The sequence below is a fragment of the Grammomys surdaster genome, unplaced genomic scaffold (genome assembly GCF_004785775.1).
Source record: "Grammomys surdaster isolate TR1022 unplaced genomic scaffold, NIH_TR_1.0 1129, whole genome shotgun sequence".
Taxonomy (NCBI): Eukaryota; Metazoa; Chordata; class Mammalia; order Rodentia; family Muridae; genus Grammomys; species Grammomys surdaster.
In genome coordinates this window covers 377,769-393,979 of record NW_021605548.1, presented here as the reverse complement: position 1 = coordinate 393,979, position 16,211 = coordinate 377,769, and the positions used below count along the sequence as shown (strand labels likewise).

General features: G+C 47.8%; 1 protein-coding gene and 1 pseudogene across 1 annotated transcript; one reads left to right on the top strand and one right to left on the bottom strand.

Moving 5' to 3' along the window:
• Window positions 1-1,291: 1,291 nt before the first annotated feature.
• On the top strand, window positions 1,292-4,697 carry LOC114634832 (gasdermin-D-like). Its single transcript, XM_028783429.1, is given in 11 exon segments — window positions 1,292-1,511; window positions 1,731-1,923; window positions 2,449-2,573; window positions 2,576-2,616; window positions 2,870-2,972; window positions 3,192-3,242; window positions 3,539-3,634; window positions 3,752-3,933; window positions 4,008-4,152; window positions 4,252-4,325; window positions 4,455-4,697. Coding segments are annotated over 11 exon segments (1,473 nt in total).
• Window positions 4,698-8,977: 4,280 nt separating this feature from the next.
• On the bottom strand, window positions 8,978-9,396 carry LOC114634845 (annotated as a pseudogene).
• Between the last annotated feature and the right edge of the window lie 6,815 nt (window positions 9,397-16,211).

Below are 16,211 nucleotides of genomic sequence, written 5' to 3'. Positions count from 1 at the left end.
ACCTCTGGAGAAGTCCATTCTGATCTTTTACTATGGCCCAGGTGTTTAAGAAATAATTAGCACCTCAAAGTTGTAGGAAGCCAGCCCAAAAGAATCTGAAGCTCCCTGTTACCAGGATCTCAGGGGAGATCTAAGTCCAGGTAGGTTCTGGGAAGGAGGGGGAGGCTAGGGCAGGCCACGCCCCGATGTTCCAGGAAGAAAGGCTTCTTAAATACTGCTGACTACACCTTCAAGGTTTCATTTTTGTGTCCTGACACCTCCTGCAGAACTGCCCTTGCTGGTGGCTCCCTTGCTGCTCACGGGTTGAACAAACAAGAGACCCTCCCCGGCACCCCAGAACGAACTTGCTTCCCTTGGTGATCCCAAATACCTCAGTAGAGGTGAAGATCTAGGTGAGCCACCCTGCTACTCGGCCCCTCCCAGAGCCCAGCTGCCCCTACTCTGGTGTGGTCTCTACTCTATGGCCTGGATGCCTGCTTGTTAAGTTGGTGATTCAGTCTTCCAGAAGCCCCACTATACCAGACAGATTGAAGAGACCCTAGCAGCTAGGGCCTAGATGGAGGCCACCCACTACAGAAACAATGGGACCTGCCTGGTTTGTGCTTGATGCTGGCGTGGGGAGGATGCAGGAGAGGGAAATGGTGAGAAGCACAGGGCACACTCTAGGCTTTTTGGCTGAATGATGACTCCCTGTCCCAAAAGTCCCTTCCTGATCCCCAAGGGTCTTCTTGTTTCACTGTCCATCTTTAGTTCTAACCCGGTTTCCTAGGGGTATAACAGTTGCTGTACACTGCACAGGTTGACTACCCCAGGCCTGTTTTGACCTCTGGCCCATGAAGGTTCAAGGAGGTCAGTTAACTCAGCTGTCCATGAGAGCCCTGGAGGAAACCACCGACTCCTGGAACCATGGGACACTGGCTTTTCTGTGGGCTCCTGTGCCAAATCCCTTAGAAGTGAGGGCTCAAGTACTTTCCCCAGCCTTGGCCCTCAGCCAGGGAGCTCAACGGGGTATCTTAGACTTCAGCAGGTGGCCAAGGGTGACACAGTAATTAATAGTGTGGGAAGTGCAGGACCTGCTGCAATAGGCTATCTCTTCTTCCTCCTCAGTCAAGTGTCAGAGACCCCAGAGAGAGAGAGAGATAAGTGAGCCACAGAGTAAACAGTGCCCTCTGTGTTATGTTGGTCAGGCAGGATGTGCCAGGACTAACAAAGCAAGGCTACTCTGAAGGGATGGGGTTCCTGAGTGCTGGCAGAAACTGAGTATGGACCTCTGCCATCTGCCCCCAGGATCATGACATCAGCCTTTGAGAGAGTGGTCAAGAGTATGATTCAGAAGGTGGACCACGGCAGAGGAGATCTCATCCCAGTGGACTATGTTCCAAATTCAATCAGCTTCAAGCCCTACTGCCTCCTGAGCAGGAAACACTCAAGCTCTTGGTTCTGGAAACCCCATTATACATTTGTCAACCTGTCAATCAAGGACATCCTGGAACCCAGTGCTCCAGAACCAGGTATCTCCTTTACCCACTCCCCTCCTTCCCATCCTGAGCCCCCAGATTGAATAGAAGAAGGCAGTGGGCAAAGCCCAGCCTTCCATCTTACTGGGCACCTTCAGTTATATTTCTCTGGCCCCATTTCCAGAGTGGGGAGTTCTTTAAAGGCCCATTGCTGCATATGAAAAACAAGGCAGTGGATATTGGAATAGGACTGTAGAGCTGGTCTCGTTTTAGAACCGGAGTGTATTGGCCACTTCCAAATCTCTGATGACATCGATGGAAACAAACAGGGCAGTGTGCCATGGTCGAACATGAGAGAATGGAGAATTTCTGGTGGGGCTGCAGCATCTGACAGTTCCAGTGCCTCCATGAGTATGTGTATACTGTGTGTGAATCCGAAGACCTGGGATATCATGAAGAGTGAAAGGTGAGTCCCTGAAGGGATGACAGCTCTCTTACCTTGAGCAGCCATGCTTCTTGGAAAGGTTGCTGGGTTCTGGGCATCAGATGGGCTCTGAGGCAGTATCTCTCAGCACTGAACAATGGAAGCCGAAGAGGAAGTGAGCAGTATAAACAATCTCAGGTGGGGAGGGATGTTAAACCTTGGTTACCAGGACTCTATCCTGAAGATCAGGATATCAAGGAAGGGCCCAAGTCCCTTGGAATCAGGCTGAGCTCCTGGTTGTTATGGAAAGAAGGTGATGTGGACTTGGAACATTGATGGATCATACACAATGGACTCCCTCCACAGACACAGGCGTCTACTTCTCTGTGTTTGAACTTGTCATTACCCTCACAAGCAACTAGACACTGTTGGGAATGCCCTGGAAAATTTCCCAAGCCTGGTATCCACAGACTCCTGGATTCCCTAGACTTTCCATCTCACCTGTCAACAGGATGGAAGAGAGGGAGGCTAGTCCATGGTGGGCAAGCCCTGGCAATCTTTCTGTAGGCACCTGCAGCAGCCCGAGAATAAAATCCTGCAACAGCTTCGGAGGCGTGGGGATGACCTGTTTGTCATCACTGAGGTGCTGCAGACAAAGGAGGAGGTGAAGATCACCCAGACCCACAGTCAGGAGTCTCAGGCAAGTTTACACTGGCTGGAGCCTCATGCTTCCAGGTATGTGATGCTACCCCTAACACCATCCTAGTCCTACTTAAGCACAGAGCAGGAATCTTAGAACCTGGGGCAACATCCCAGGCAGTGATGGAATACTCTTCTAAGACCCTTCCAGAATCAAGCCATAGCCCCACTTGCCCAGTTAGCTGGAACTGTTAAAGGCTGGATCAGCCATTACCAATGACAAGCCTGTCACCAACACTCCACTCGTAGCTATTCACTCCACACCCCTGAGCCCATATCCATCCTACAGGGTGATGGCAAGGGCCACCAAAGCCGGAAAACAATGGTGAACCTTCCTCCAGGCAGCGTCCTTGCATTCCGAGTGGCGAAACTGCTCATTGGCTCTACATGGGGTGAGTGGCAAGGGAATGTCTCTAGAGTCCAGACTCTGTGGCAGAGAATCACTTCAGCTAGCCATTGGATGCTGTGGGTATCTGGCTGCATGACCTCCCAGACAGGATGTTAAAGTGTGTCAGGACTGAGATGTGAGTCATAGGGACAGGGTCTCATGAGGTCCCAGGAGCCTTGGGGACAAGGGAGTTGGTGACCTGTTTGCTTCTGCCTATTGCCAGATATTCTTCTTGTCTCAGATGAGAAAAAGAGGACATTTGAGCGCTCCTCAGGTAAGGCCCAAGACACTCTGGCCCTACTTACCCCTTAGCTTTAAGGTGTTTTATGCTCAGGGCATGAAGTGGGCACACACCACACATACACATGTATATAAAATGGGTGAGGCTCAACTCAGGTGATGTTGCTGGGCTAGCTTAGCTTTCCATCTGCCGTGGGCTGCCATTAGTAGGAGGGATGGGTCTGGGAGGGTCCAGGTAAAGATCTCATCCCTCTTTGACATGAGACAATGGTCCCTGGGTCACTAATCAGAACAGCTCTTCCCCTTCCACCATCCGGATTTGTTGTCTAGTCAACAGAAGAGGAGTGGACCAGGAGCACCATAGATTTAATGTGTTCGCTGCACTACATCGCCACTACCCATTTGCGAGGATCACAGGCAGGACAGGTCAGTAACCCCTTGACCACCCTGGAAGTCCACGGCTTCTGCATCTGCTACCTAGACCTACCCCTTCTAACTAATGTTCCCCAAGGCCTCATGGGCATCAGGTGGTACTGCCCTTAGTCCCTCCAGATGGAATACCTAAGGAAGAAAATTTCAGGGAAGACTTCCAAAGTCTGTGTGCAGAGGTGAAGGCTGGCTCGTTACAACTGGGGACATTAAAAATGGAGTTAAAACAACAGCTACTAGAGGACATCGGGAGGATTCTACAGGACCAGCACAGCCTGGACGCCTTAGAGGCCTCAGTGAGTGAGAGTGCTGGTGGTGGACAGGGTCTGAACAAACCTGCTCAGCCTCACTTTCTCCATCCCTCCCTCAGCTATGGCAGGGACTGTGCAGTGGAGAGAAGGTAGAGCCTCTGGAGGGCCCAGCAGGCTGCATCCTTGAGTGTCTAGTGCTAGATTCTGGAGAGCTGGTGGTAAAATTCGCAGCCCCTATCTTCTATCTGTTGGCAGCACTGAATGGTGAGCAGCCCATGGAGGCATTAGTAGGGAACTGGAAGGGAGGACTAGGTTCTATATTGGGCATTCTGGAACCCTCTCTCAGCCCAGATCTCTCCCCAGTGCTGAGTGAAACTCAGAGGCAGCTGCTGGCTAAGGCTCTGGAGTCAACAGTACTGTCAAAGCAGCTGGAGTTGGTGAGTGGACCTGGCCTTTGGGGTGCAATGGGGCCCCTCGGACATCGAGGTTGACATGGGAAGGTGCTGCTTCCCTCAGTCTCAAACTACAGGCAGCATCTATAACATCTTACCCTCCTCTTTTGGTAGGTGGAGCACATCTTGGAACAGAGCACCCCATGGAAGGAGCAGAGTTCTGTGTCCCTGCCCTTTGGGCTCCTTGGGGACAGCTGGGATGAGGGGGCTCCCACCTGGATCTTGCTAGAAGAATGTGGCCTAAGGCTGCAGGTGGAACCCCCCCAGGTGCACTGGGAACCAACTTCTCAGGGCCCCACATGTGCTCTCTATGCCTCCCTGGAACTATTGTCTAGTCTAGGCCAGAAATCTCATTAGCCTGCAGGCCTCCCTTCCAGCAACATCTCCATGTCCTACCCTCCAGCCAGGGCAGAATCTTGCCAAGCCCAGCCTCTAGGAAAGCCAAGTACCGAACTCAGTCACAGGGTTAGAATGCAATGAAACACAGGAGTTGGAAAAATTCAATAAATGTACAAACTAAAGCTAGTGCTGCATTCTGAGGGATAATGGATCATCAGTAGGAAATGGGAAGGGTGGGTTTGCCCACACAATATAAAGATGTATATGATGTCTATCACCTCACTCCTGTGACCTACAGACAGGCAGATTCTGGGAATCAACAAGTCTCATGGCACAGGGGAGTTCCTGGGCTCTGTGTCTAGGGGGAAGATGTTTCTAACTGATGTGGCCAAGGGGTTCTGATCACCCCTTGGAGCTTGCACAGCTAGGACAAGTGTTTGGAACTTGGTGGGGACCACACCACCTACTTAGTGCAGCTCAGCCTTAGCTTGCTGAGAGGTGGAAGTAGCAACAGCTTCTTCCTGATAGGTGCTTTCTTTCTCAGTGATGCAAACACAGGCCAGATTAGACTAGATTAAAAGTAGATATGGCATATTTATTAGGAGGCAGCTCTCAGGTGGATTCACTGATGTCACACGTGGAGGTCAGGGAAGTTGCACATCCAGGGTAAAGCAAGAAGGTTTTATGGTTCTAGGAAGTGGAGTGATGACACGTGATCTAGGAGCTGGGACTGTGTCCATCCATGGTCAAAAACTGAGCCCCTGGCAGGAAACTCTGAGATGAGAAGTGATGACAAGTTACTCCAGAGTTTTCTCTGAGCAGGTCGAGTTGGGGGAAGGAGAAGCAGTTGGGGTTTCCCAGCTTGTTCAGGAAGATGAGCAAGGGTTCCATCCTAACATGCCAACCTCTTTAGGTCCAGGGCCTCCCATTCAGATCTGGCTACTTCCTGCTGAAGAGGAATGGCATGAGGTGGGAGGGTGAGGAGTTGCTGGGTTTGAGCTCGAGAGGTATGGGTGCAGAAGGAATTGGTTGCCTGTCATACTGGAGACTTCAAAAATCCCATTGGTGGAAGTACAGAGGAAAGCATGCGGCTAGAAGAAAAATAGATTAGTATCTTCTGCCCTGTGAATGGGCTAGCCTTGTGTGAAGAGCAAAGGCTTCCACAAATAGTGGAATGCAGATGTTCCTGGTATTATGGGCAGAGTTCTTTTTTCATTTTTAAAAACTTATTTATTTTATGTGTATGAGTAGACTATCACTATCTTCAGACACACCAGAAAAAGGCATCAGATCTCATCACAGATGGTTGTGAGCCACCATGTGGTTGCTAGGAATTGAACTCAGGACATCTGGAAGAGCAGACAGTGCTCTTAACGGCTGAGCCATCTCTCCAGCTCATGGGTAGAGTTCTTTACACAATTTGTGGAGTGACTCAGGCTGGGTCTCTATCAGGCTTGTTGTTTCCCCAGGGAACATGCAGGTCTCACACTTATCAGTCGTGAGGAGATTAAGATCCTCTACTTTTGTAGGGCCACTGAAGCTTGTGAGTTTACATAAAGAGATACCTTAGCATTATCATTTGTACTGGCTGGTTTTATATGTCAGACTGACACTAGCTGGAGTTACCACAGAGAAAGGAGCCTCCCTTGAGGAATTGCCTCCATGAGATCCAGCTATGAGGCATTTTCTCAACTAGTGATCTATTCTATTGTGGGTGGTGTCATTCCTGGGCTGGTAAGAAAGCAAGATGACCAAACCAGTAAGTAGCACCCCTCCATGGCCTCTGCAGCAGCTCCTACCTCTAAGTTCCTTCCCCGTGTGAGTTCCTATCCTGACTTCCTTTGGTGACCAACAACAATGTGGAAGTGTGAGCTGAATAAACCCTTTCCTCCCCAACTTGCTTCTTGGTCAGGATGGTTTGTACAGGAATAGAACCCTGACTGAGACACCATTGTTTGAAATCTATACTGAAACTCACATTGTAGAAAAGACAGTAGACCCATACCTTTGTGTCATTGTAGAGGCTTGGCAAATGATTTTGGGTTAAAAGCATAGAGAATCTTTAAGGTGAACTCAGGGAAGACAAACCTTCTGTGAGACAGAAGGGGCAAGAGCTCCCTTGATCCTGATTTGCAGTATGATTAAAGATTGTGAAAGAGGGATTTCTTTCCTCTATCCAGAAGGCTGGATGCATATGGATTAGACAGACCTTTTTAATAAGAAACATTTTTAAGTCTATATTTAGAAAATAACAAGAGGAAATTTAAAATCTTGAGCTTGTGACTACAATAATAGTGGATCAACAGTGGAAGGCTTTAATCAGAGTTAGACTAATAGTGGATCAGAACTCTAGTGGTTAATAGTTAAAATTTGAACTTTTGAAGCTTAATACAGCAGTAACATAGTGAGGGATCAGAATCAGAAGCACTTTCCATTTTTCCAGTACACCTTAAATCAGTTTTTGTATCGCCTAAGTTTTTTTACACCCTCCGTTCTTCATACCTTACATTTACCAATCTCAAAACACCTTCCTAGACCCTCAAATATTTTCTTAGATCCTTAAACACTTTCTGAAATGCTTTTGTATCCTCAGGCCTTACATAAACTTAAAACTTTATATTTTTGCCTACCCAATTATTTGACATGAGACGTAGGTGGTTGATCATTGACAGCAGTCGTTGTAAAGTGAGTTTCTTTAGATAAAGGAATTGTAAAAAGTTATATAGAAATCTTTCTTAAGTCTGGTAATAAGGTAAAATGAGTCTTGACCCAGCAGTGGCAGCTTTAGTAGAGTGAGGGTTGAGGCCTGATCTTTACCCATGAAGAGCACTGAGAAGGCAGCTGACGCCTCGGTTCTTGTTATTAAACTGATCCTCAAACCATGAGACCAAAGAAGTACTTATTGTCCATTTACATTTCTTTGTTTAAGAAATATTTAGTTCAGGCAGAGGCAGGCGGATTTCTGAGTTTGAGGCCAGCCTGGTTTACAGAGTGAGTTCAAGGACAGCCAGGGCTACACAGAGAAACCTTGTCTTGAAAAACCAAAAAAAAAAAAAAATTTAGTTCAGTACCTCATTCATTCATTATTTTTTCTTTATGTGTATGACATGTGTGCAGGGTCCAAAGTGTTGGATCCTCTGGAGCTAGAGTTATAGGTGGATGTAAGCCTCCTGATGTAGGTGCTGGGAGCTGAACTCTGGTCCTCTGGAAGAGCAGGAAGAGCTCTTTACCTCTTCCTGTCTCTCCATCATCTCTCCATCCCTCTATCATTTCTCCATCTCTGCAACATCCCTCCATCTCTTCTTCATCACTCCACCATGTCTTGATCTCTCCATTCCTCCATCATCTCCCATCTCCCCATCAGCTCTCCATCCCCATTGATTGGTTGATTTGATATTTTGTAGCATAAAATTCGCAGCTCTTTGATCTGCTACCTGATGTGTAGTAGGTAAATACATTTTCCCATTGTGTAAATCGTGTCTCCACTCTTGTGAGTCTATCTTTGCTATAGAGTAAGAAGCATTTTAATTGTATGTAATTTGTCTAGTCTTAGGGTTGACCCCTGTGCTGTGGGAGTCCTGTCAGAAAATCCTTGTCTCTGTGTCTTGATGTGTCTTTGTCTCAGATTTTCAAAGCTTCAAGCCTTACACTGTGGTCTTTGATTCATTTTAAAGGTGTTTTTGTTAAAGGGGCTGTTCCCCCCCCCCCCGACAACCCTCAGTATATGTTTCTGGAAGGTTTATCACAAATGAGGTGTATGTCATTGTGTGTGTACGGCTGGGTCCTCCTTCCACACCATTGGTCTATGGGTCAGTTACAGTGGCTCAGAACTGAAGCTGAGGATCCAGTCCTGCCATTCACCCAGCACTGCTAAGAATTCCTGAAGCTAGGGCTGGAGAGAAGGCCCTGGAGGTTAAGAGCACTGACTGCTCTTCCAGAGGTCCTGGTTCAATTCCCAGCAACTACAATGTGGCTCACAACCATCTGTAATGGGATTGGATGCCTTCTTCTCGTGTGTCTGAAGAGAGCTACAGTGTATTCATACATATAAAATAAAGAAATAAATCTTTAAAAAAATTCCTCGAGATATTTGGGCGTTTTATGTGTTTACATGTGAATTTTTGAATTACTATTTCTAATAGAATGTCACTATATATTTGATGGAAATTGTGTTGACTCTATACATTGCTTTCAGCAATGCAGCCTTTTCCATTTGCTGATTCAGCCCACCCATGAGCACAGGAGACGTTTTGACCTTCTAGTGTTTTCTTCACCAAGATACTTTTTGGTTTCATCCTCTACTTGAGAGGGATGAATTGGGAGGAGTGGGTGGCACCAATACCGGACAGACCATGCTTCACAGGCTTGTAGGTGATGGAGAACTCACCCAGGTAGTGTCCGAACATCTCTGGTTTGATTTCCACCTGGTTGAAGGTCTTGCCATTGTACATGCCCACCATGCTGCTGACCATCTCAGACAGAATGATCATGTCCCTAGGTGGGCCTTCACCACCTTGGGCTTCACCATGGGTGGTGCCTCCTTCTTGGCCTTTCTCAACAGCTTGAGCAGTGAGTGCTGCTTCTGCCTCTGTTGTGTGCTATACAACTGCATCAGTGGCTCACAAGACATGTTCAGCAGCTGGTCGAGGTCTATGCCATGATAGGTTAACTTACACTTGAAAAAGGTCTGCTTCTTCTTCTGCTCCACTTCAGCCATCTTGGCGGATGCTTGGAAAAGGATGTTTTGTGTTTCTTAAGTTTTAAAATTATACACATTCTGTGTGTGCACATGCACACACATGTACCTGTAACCAAGAGATTCTGGTAACTTGTGCTTTCAATTTCACTTAATTCTAGAAACTCTCTCATTTCTTCCCTGATTTCTTTGGGGACACACTAGTCATTGAAAGGTGTGTTGTTAGCTCTGCATGTATTTATGTAGTTTCTGTAGTTTTCACATTACTGATTTCTAGTTAACTATACTATCATCTGATACGATACAAGAGATTATTTTGATTCTTTTTATTTGGAAAGACTTGATTTGTTGTCTGAGTGGAGTTTCTAGGACATACTGAAAAGTTGTGCACTCTGTTTCTGTTGGATAGACTACTCTGTCATTCTTTGAAACATTTGTAAAGTCCTTTTGATTTATTTTACAGTTCATCACTGAGGTTTTTTTTTGACTTATCAGTTTGGGTTCCATATCTAGAAATTAGTATGGGGTACTAAAATCAGCCACTACTAATACATCTGGCTCTAATCTGACCTTATATATCAAGTTTGACACAGATGGGTGGATGTCCTGGACTCTCTTTTTAACGTCTCTCAAGTCCTGTACTGGCCTATAATCATTGTTGCCAGGCTTCTTTACTGGCAGAAGGGGGGTGTTCCATGGCGACTGGCAGGGAACTAGAATGCTTTGTTGTAACAGTCTTTGGATATGGGGCCTAATTCCTTCCCTTGCTTCACGACTCATCAGGTATTGTCGTACCCCAGTGGGGAGAGGCACTGGTTTTTAGCCCCACTACGATAGGGGGAATTCTTTCTGCCATCCCCATGCCTCCAGTTTCAGCCCAGGCTCATGGAAATTCTGCTAGACATTCACTGATGTCTGGGGATTCTTGCTGCTTTTGAAGCTCATGAAGCCGGTACTCTTCTTTTAATTTCAAAGCCAGTATCATAGAGGTTGTGGTCTCCCAGGTTACCTCTGGCCCCGCCTGAGCAAACTTAATCTGTGCCTTCAATTTTATCAATAAGTCCCTTCCCAACAAAGGCATAGGGCATCCAGGAATAACCAGGATGGAATGGGACACTTGCCCTTTTCCTAAGTCAACAATTTGTGATATAGTCCAAGGATATTGTTTGCCCCTATAACTATAGTCTTTTTTTTTCTTTAGTTTCCCTAATGGCCGTTTTAGCACAGAATACTCTGCTCCTGTGTCGACCAGAAAGTCCACTTGGGTCCCCTCCACATGCAGGGTTACCCTAGGCTCGGGAAGGAAGACTGAGCCCCATCCCCCCAGTCATCTTCTTCAAGGGCCAGAAGCTTAGGTGTCCTGCCCTCTTTCTTAGGACAGTCTCCGCCCCAGTGCCCTTTCTCTTTACAGTAGGCACACTGATCCTTCTCCAGTTGGTGTTGCTGCATCACTTTTCCTCCACCCGGCTTCGGCCTTCTGTCACCCAGGTTCCCTGTCTAAGTCCTTTCCTATCTCTGTCTTTCTCTCCTACCACTGCGGCCAAAATCCTAGTGAGGTTCCTTTCCTGCCTGTGGTCTCGCCTGTTTTCTCTCTCCTCTCTTTCTTCTCTCTTTCTTGTTTCTCTTTCTCAGTCTCCCTCTTATGGTACACTTTCTCTGCCTCCTTGGCTAAGTCCTGCAGGGTATAATCCTGCAATCCTTCTATACGTTGCAATTTCTTTCTTATATCAGGGGCTGACTATCCTATAAAGGCCATAGCCACTGCTGCCCCACTGACCCTCAGAAGTTGGGTCGAAAGGCATATAACGTCTATATGCTTCCATCAACCTCTCAAGAAACACAGACAGTGGCTCGTTGGGTCCCTGAAGGACTTCTCTCACCTTGGCCACATTGGTGGGGCGTCTCGCTGTCCCCGGAGACCTGCTACTACAGTCTGACAGTAGATCCCCTGCCGCCCCCTACCTGCAGCCATATTGTAGACCCAGTCTGGGCTGTTAAGTGGGAATCCGGCATCAATCTCACTGGGAAGCTGTGTAGGTTGCTCGTTGTCACCAGGAATGTTTTTACAGACTTCTAACAGAATGCTTTCCTCCTCTTCAGTAGTGAAGAGAACCTGTAAGAGTTGCTGACAATCATCCCAAGAGGGCTGGTGAGAAAACAGTGACTCCACTAGACCTGTCAGGCTGGCTGGATTGTCTGAAAAAGAAGGATGCTTAGCTTTCCAATTATATAAATCGGCAGAGGAAAAAGGCCAGTACTGTAAGGGCTGAAGCTGTTCGGGGTCCACGGTGGAGTGGGGGGGGGGCATAGGCACGCAGTGGTAACGCTATGGTTGTGTCCGGTCCCTCAGGGCTCGTTCCTCTTCTGCTTCGGGTTCCCGAGGCTGGCCCTCCTACCTCCGCACCTCGAGGAGCTGGGACCAGGGCTGGAGCTGGAGCTGGAGCTGGAACTGGGGCTGGGGGATGATGGTAGGGAGAAGGACTGGTCCATTCGGATGTCAGGATAGATCCGGGGAAGAGCTGGAGGGGCTGAGGGCTCACACTCAGGTGCAGGTTTTGGTTTCGTGGAGGGGCTGAGGGCTCACACTCAGGTGCAGGTTTTGGTTTCGGTTTGCATTCTGACTCTCGGAGCACCAGGAGCTGGGAGCCTGGCTTACATTTCTGAATCCATAGCTTTACACACGGAGGGAGGTTCTGGACCAAGTCCAGCCAAACAATAATGTAGGGCTGCTGGCCGGGATGGGATCTTGGTCCCTTCTGCAAAATAACAGCTTTCACTTCAAGAATGGTAGTCAGGTCAAAAGTGCCTTCTGGTGGCCATCCCACCTTAAACTTTGGCGACTCAGAAGCACAGAAAGTCTGCCACTGTCCTTTCTTAACTTCAACTGACAAGTCATGGGCTTTAGCTCATATGTCAGTCCAGTGGTTTAGGGTCAAACTCAGAGGAGTAGTTATGGTCTGTCCCATCTTTACGAGAAACACAAAACACAAATAAAACAGACACACAAAGAGGACAATATAAACCCGTCTGAACCGTGAGTACCAACACCACTCCAGAAACAGGTAGCCGGAAATTTGCCAAGGTCCTCCTTTTTACCAAGCCACGGTATCCTCCTCAGCCTCCAGATGGGAGTCACCCAGGCGTCCCTGGGTGGGCCCCTTACCTCCTGGGAGGTCTCCCAGGGCTACAACCAGTGATCCTTCAGCACATCTGCCCTGACCACTCCCTTTGTTCCCTCTTGAAACGAATGGCTGTAAACCGGAAGTGCACTTTTCAGAGACCTAACAACCAGACAAACGGATGGGCACACAGTGACAGAACAGAACAAAACAAGTGAAGTCTTACCTCCAAGTGGGTCCTTGGAGATTTAGGTGGTCGCAAATTTCAGACGAGCCCCCAATGAAAGACCCCCCCCCCAAGGGGAGACCCTCGCTCAAGTTGTGGGAATTCACAGCCACCCAGAAACTCAAGAGACTAAACTAACTGCAAACTGCAAAAGGAATTATTTCGGGATATCAGCCGTCTGAGGCCAAGACTCAAAAGAGGCGTGTCAAACTCAAGGCCAGAGGGAGAAGGGTATTTAAAGGAGAAAACCACAAATGAGGGAGGTACAACCCAGGGGGCGAGGGGGAATCATAAGAACATCAACAGACAGTATCATAAAAACAGTGGAAAGTCCCCAGTCCATTCAATCATATGAGAAACACACTCTGTGTACTTATTTTTTCAAGAATTTAGCCTTGTTTAATCACCTATCATGTGGCCATCCAGTCCTTGGAACAGCCCAGATGACCTGTATTTTCTTTATGGTCAACCAGCTCCTAGAACCCAGAGCCCAGAGCATATGAACCAGAGGACCCACATTCTCCGTTCTGCCCTTTTGTGGTCAGCTAAGTTCCTGGAGCACAGATGGCCTGGCTTCAGTGTCTATATGCTAGGGGTCTCAAAAAAGGTTTATTCTTTTCAGTTCCACACGAGTACACAAAATAAAAGAGGCTGCCTTAGAGGGTGGGGCTTAGGGTGTGTACACCAAAACTTGAGAAGTGTCCTGAGAGAAACCCCATACATGTGTGCTCCCGAAATGAGAGAAGCTGGCAGCAGGCCCCTCAGTGTATGTGTGTAAAGGGACAGCTACTTTCTCTGTGTTACCTAAGGGTATAGAAAATTGAGAAGTACATACTGGAGACCATCCAGGGGGTGAGAGGAAGATAGTTAAAGATTCAGTGACAAAGGTACTGGAGGGACTAGCCAAGAGAAAGAGACAGAAAGCAAGCTGAAAGGTAGTTTGAGTCTTGGTTTAACTTCTAACTCCCCTTAGTTTACTACCTTGATTTCGACACTGTTAGAACCACTGATAATTGTGTTCCTGCCTCTGACTTTGAACCCTTGCATTTTAAATCCACTTAGTTGCTTTCATTAAAGATTGCATAGGTGCAGTACAGTTGATGGTCCTGAGACAAAGGTATCAAGAGCTATAGATACTGAGGACCAGAGATATAAGCTGCATAACTATCCAATAGCTTCAAGATTGAAGCATGCACAAAGAGAAAGAGGGGAATGAAGAGGAACTTTGGAACACTTGTGCCCCCCAGGCCCCCCATGAGAGAAGCTAATTACCATTCCTTAGTCAGGGGACACTTGCTGGATTAACATTCAGAGGAGGAAGGGAGAGGCTGATTAATATTCCTCAGACCATAGGGAAGGGAACCCACCTTGCAGGTGGGAAATGCCCACATCACATAGACATATTACCCAGGAAGGACCAACCCTTGCCACCTACAGACAAGGGAGACCCTTGCCACCTCATTCCCCAAGGACCAATTAGTTTAAAAGTCACACTGTTCTGCCAATCATATTGTGCCTAGTCATTGTGTTTCTTATCCACCCCTTAAACTATACAAAAACTGACCAAATGGGCTGCCTGGGGTCGCCACTCCACCTTCAGTGTAGGAAGCCCCAGTGCATTGGATCATTAAAATTCCTCTTGCTTTTTGCATCGATTATGTCTCCCCGTGGTTCACTCAGGGGTCTCCTATAAGCTAAGGCTCCCCAAGAGTCTTACAATGTAATACAAATTCTTGAAAAATAAAAATAAAAACGGAAGTAGGGCAGAGCTTATCACATCCTGCTGAAAACCCTCAAGATCCCCCTGCACTCAAAATGCTTCTTCCAGCAGGGTGCTGTGGCTCATGGACCTAATCTCAGACAGAAGCAGCAGGATCTCTATGAGTTTGTGGCCAGCCTGATCTACATAGTGAGCTCCAGGACATCCAGGGATACAAAAAAACCAAAAAAACAAACAAACAAAAAAAGCAAAACCCTGTCTCAAAACAAATAAACAATGACTACTTGTCCTTGTCCCTGACCTAGTGCTGGCCCAACTGGAGAGGGAAAAATAAGGAACAAGGCTGAGGAGAGCTCATAAGGCTTAGAAAAGACCACGGGGAGATTGAAGGCCTGGTATGTCAGATGGAGTCATGTGGGGTAGTAGGCTGGGAGAAGCAGCTGGCTGCCTGGTTGAGCAAGTCTTGAACCCTGAACCTTTATCAGGATGGCTGGTGTTTGGCTCTGACCCCAGACCCTGGTTCTTTTCATTCAGCTTAGGCCCTCCACAGCCCCTCCTAAAGAGACGTCTATGACCATAAGTCAAGAGGAACAGTGCCTCAGGCTCTCCCACATGTAGATGAGGTGTCTCCAAGGTCTCAGACCAAGACAATAGGCGTTATCTACTGCCAGACCCTAACCCACCCTGAAACTGTATATAAGGGCTCTATTCAGAAGTAAAGGTGTGTTCAAGAATCATCCTGGTGTCTGAGAGTTTCTGTCTCAAGAGGTGTAACACTTGGAGAGAGATCTGCTCTCCCAGAACCGTCCTGGGGCACCAAGCTGATTCCTTGCCAGCTAGCCAGCTTCCTATCGGCCCAGCTCGGGCCGGCTCAGCACGGAGATACAGGTGCAGCACCTGGGAGTGGCTGAGCAGCAACAGCAGAGACTGGAACAGAAGCAGCAGCTCCCTGCTTGCACTCTGTACCCTTTGGCCCAGACCTCTCACACCAGGCCAAGCTGGGGACCAACAGATAGTGGAGATGCCCGTGGAGGTAGCAGCAGAGATAGTAGCAGACCCTCCCTGCTCTCTCTCTGTTCCCAGCCAGGAGATCATCGTGGGCCACCCTCTGGAACCAGGGACCCACAGTGTCACTTCCTGCAGTGGACAGCCCTGGCTTGGGACAAGCCCCACTGATACACTCAAGTGCATGTATTGTGCAAAGGTGCACACATAAACACACAAGAGCATCTGTACTTCTGAAGACCTCTGCAGAGTGGAGACCCTCACTCAAGTCTCAGAAAGTCGTGACCACCCAGTAATCTGCTCAAGACACCGTGTACCGGAGCAATAGCGAGGTTTATTAGGGCGTGTGACAGCTAGCTGTCGGTCAATTCGTATGTCCACGCAGGAGCTGAATTGACCCTGACAGCCAGTTTGAGAGGGGTTTTTAAGGGGAAAAACCACAAACCAAGGAATAGGTAGGGGGATGAGGGGTTGTTAAGGTGGCATAACATAAAAATAATGGAACATTCCAAAGGAACCCAACCTACGTGAGTCAGGGTCATGTGAAAACTCTCTGTACGCTTATTTTTCTCAAGAATGTGGTCCTTCCCTGTCACTGTGGCCTTGCCCTGTCACTGCAGTTACCAGCTTGGTTCTCAGCTTGGTTCCCAGCTTGTTCACACCTAGTTCACTTGCATTCTTTCCTTTCTTTTTGCTGTCGGCCAGTTCTAGTAATGGTGACTGGTCTTTCTACATTCCTAACTTGCTTCATGGCTCAGTTTCTCAG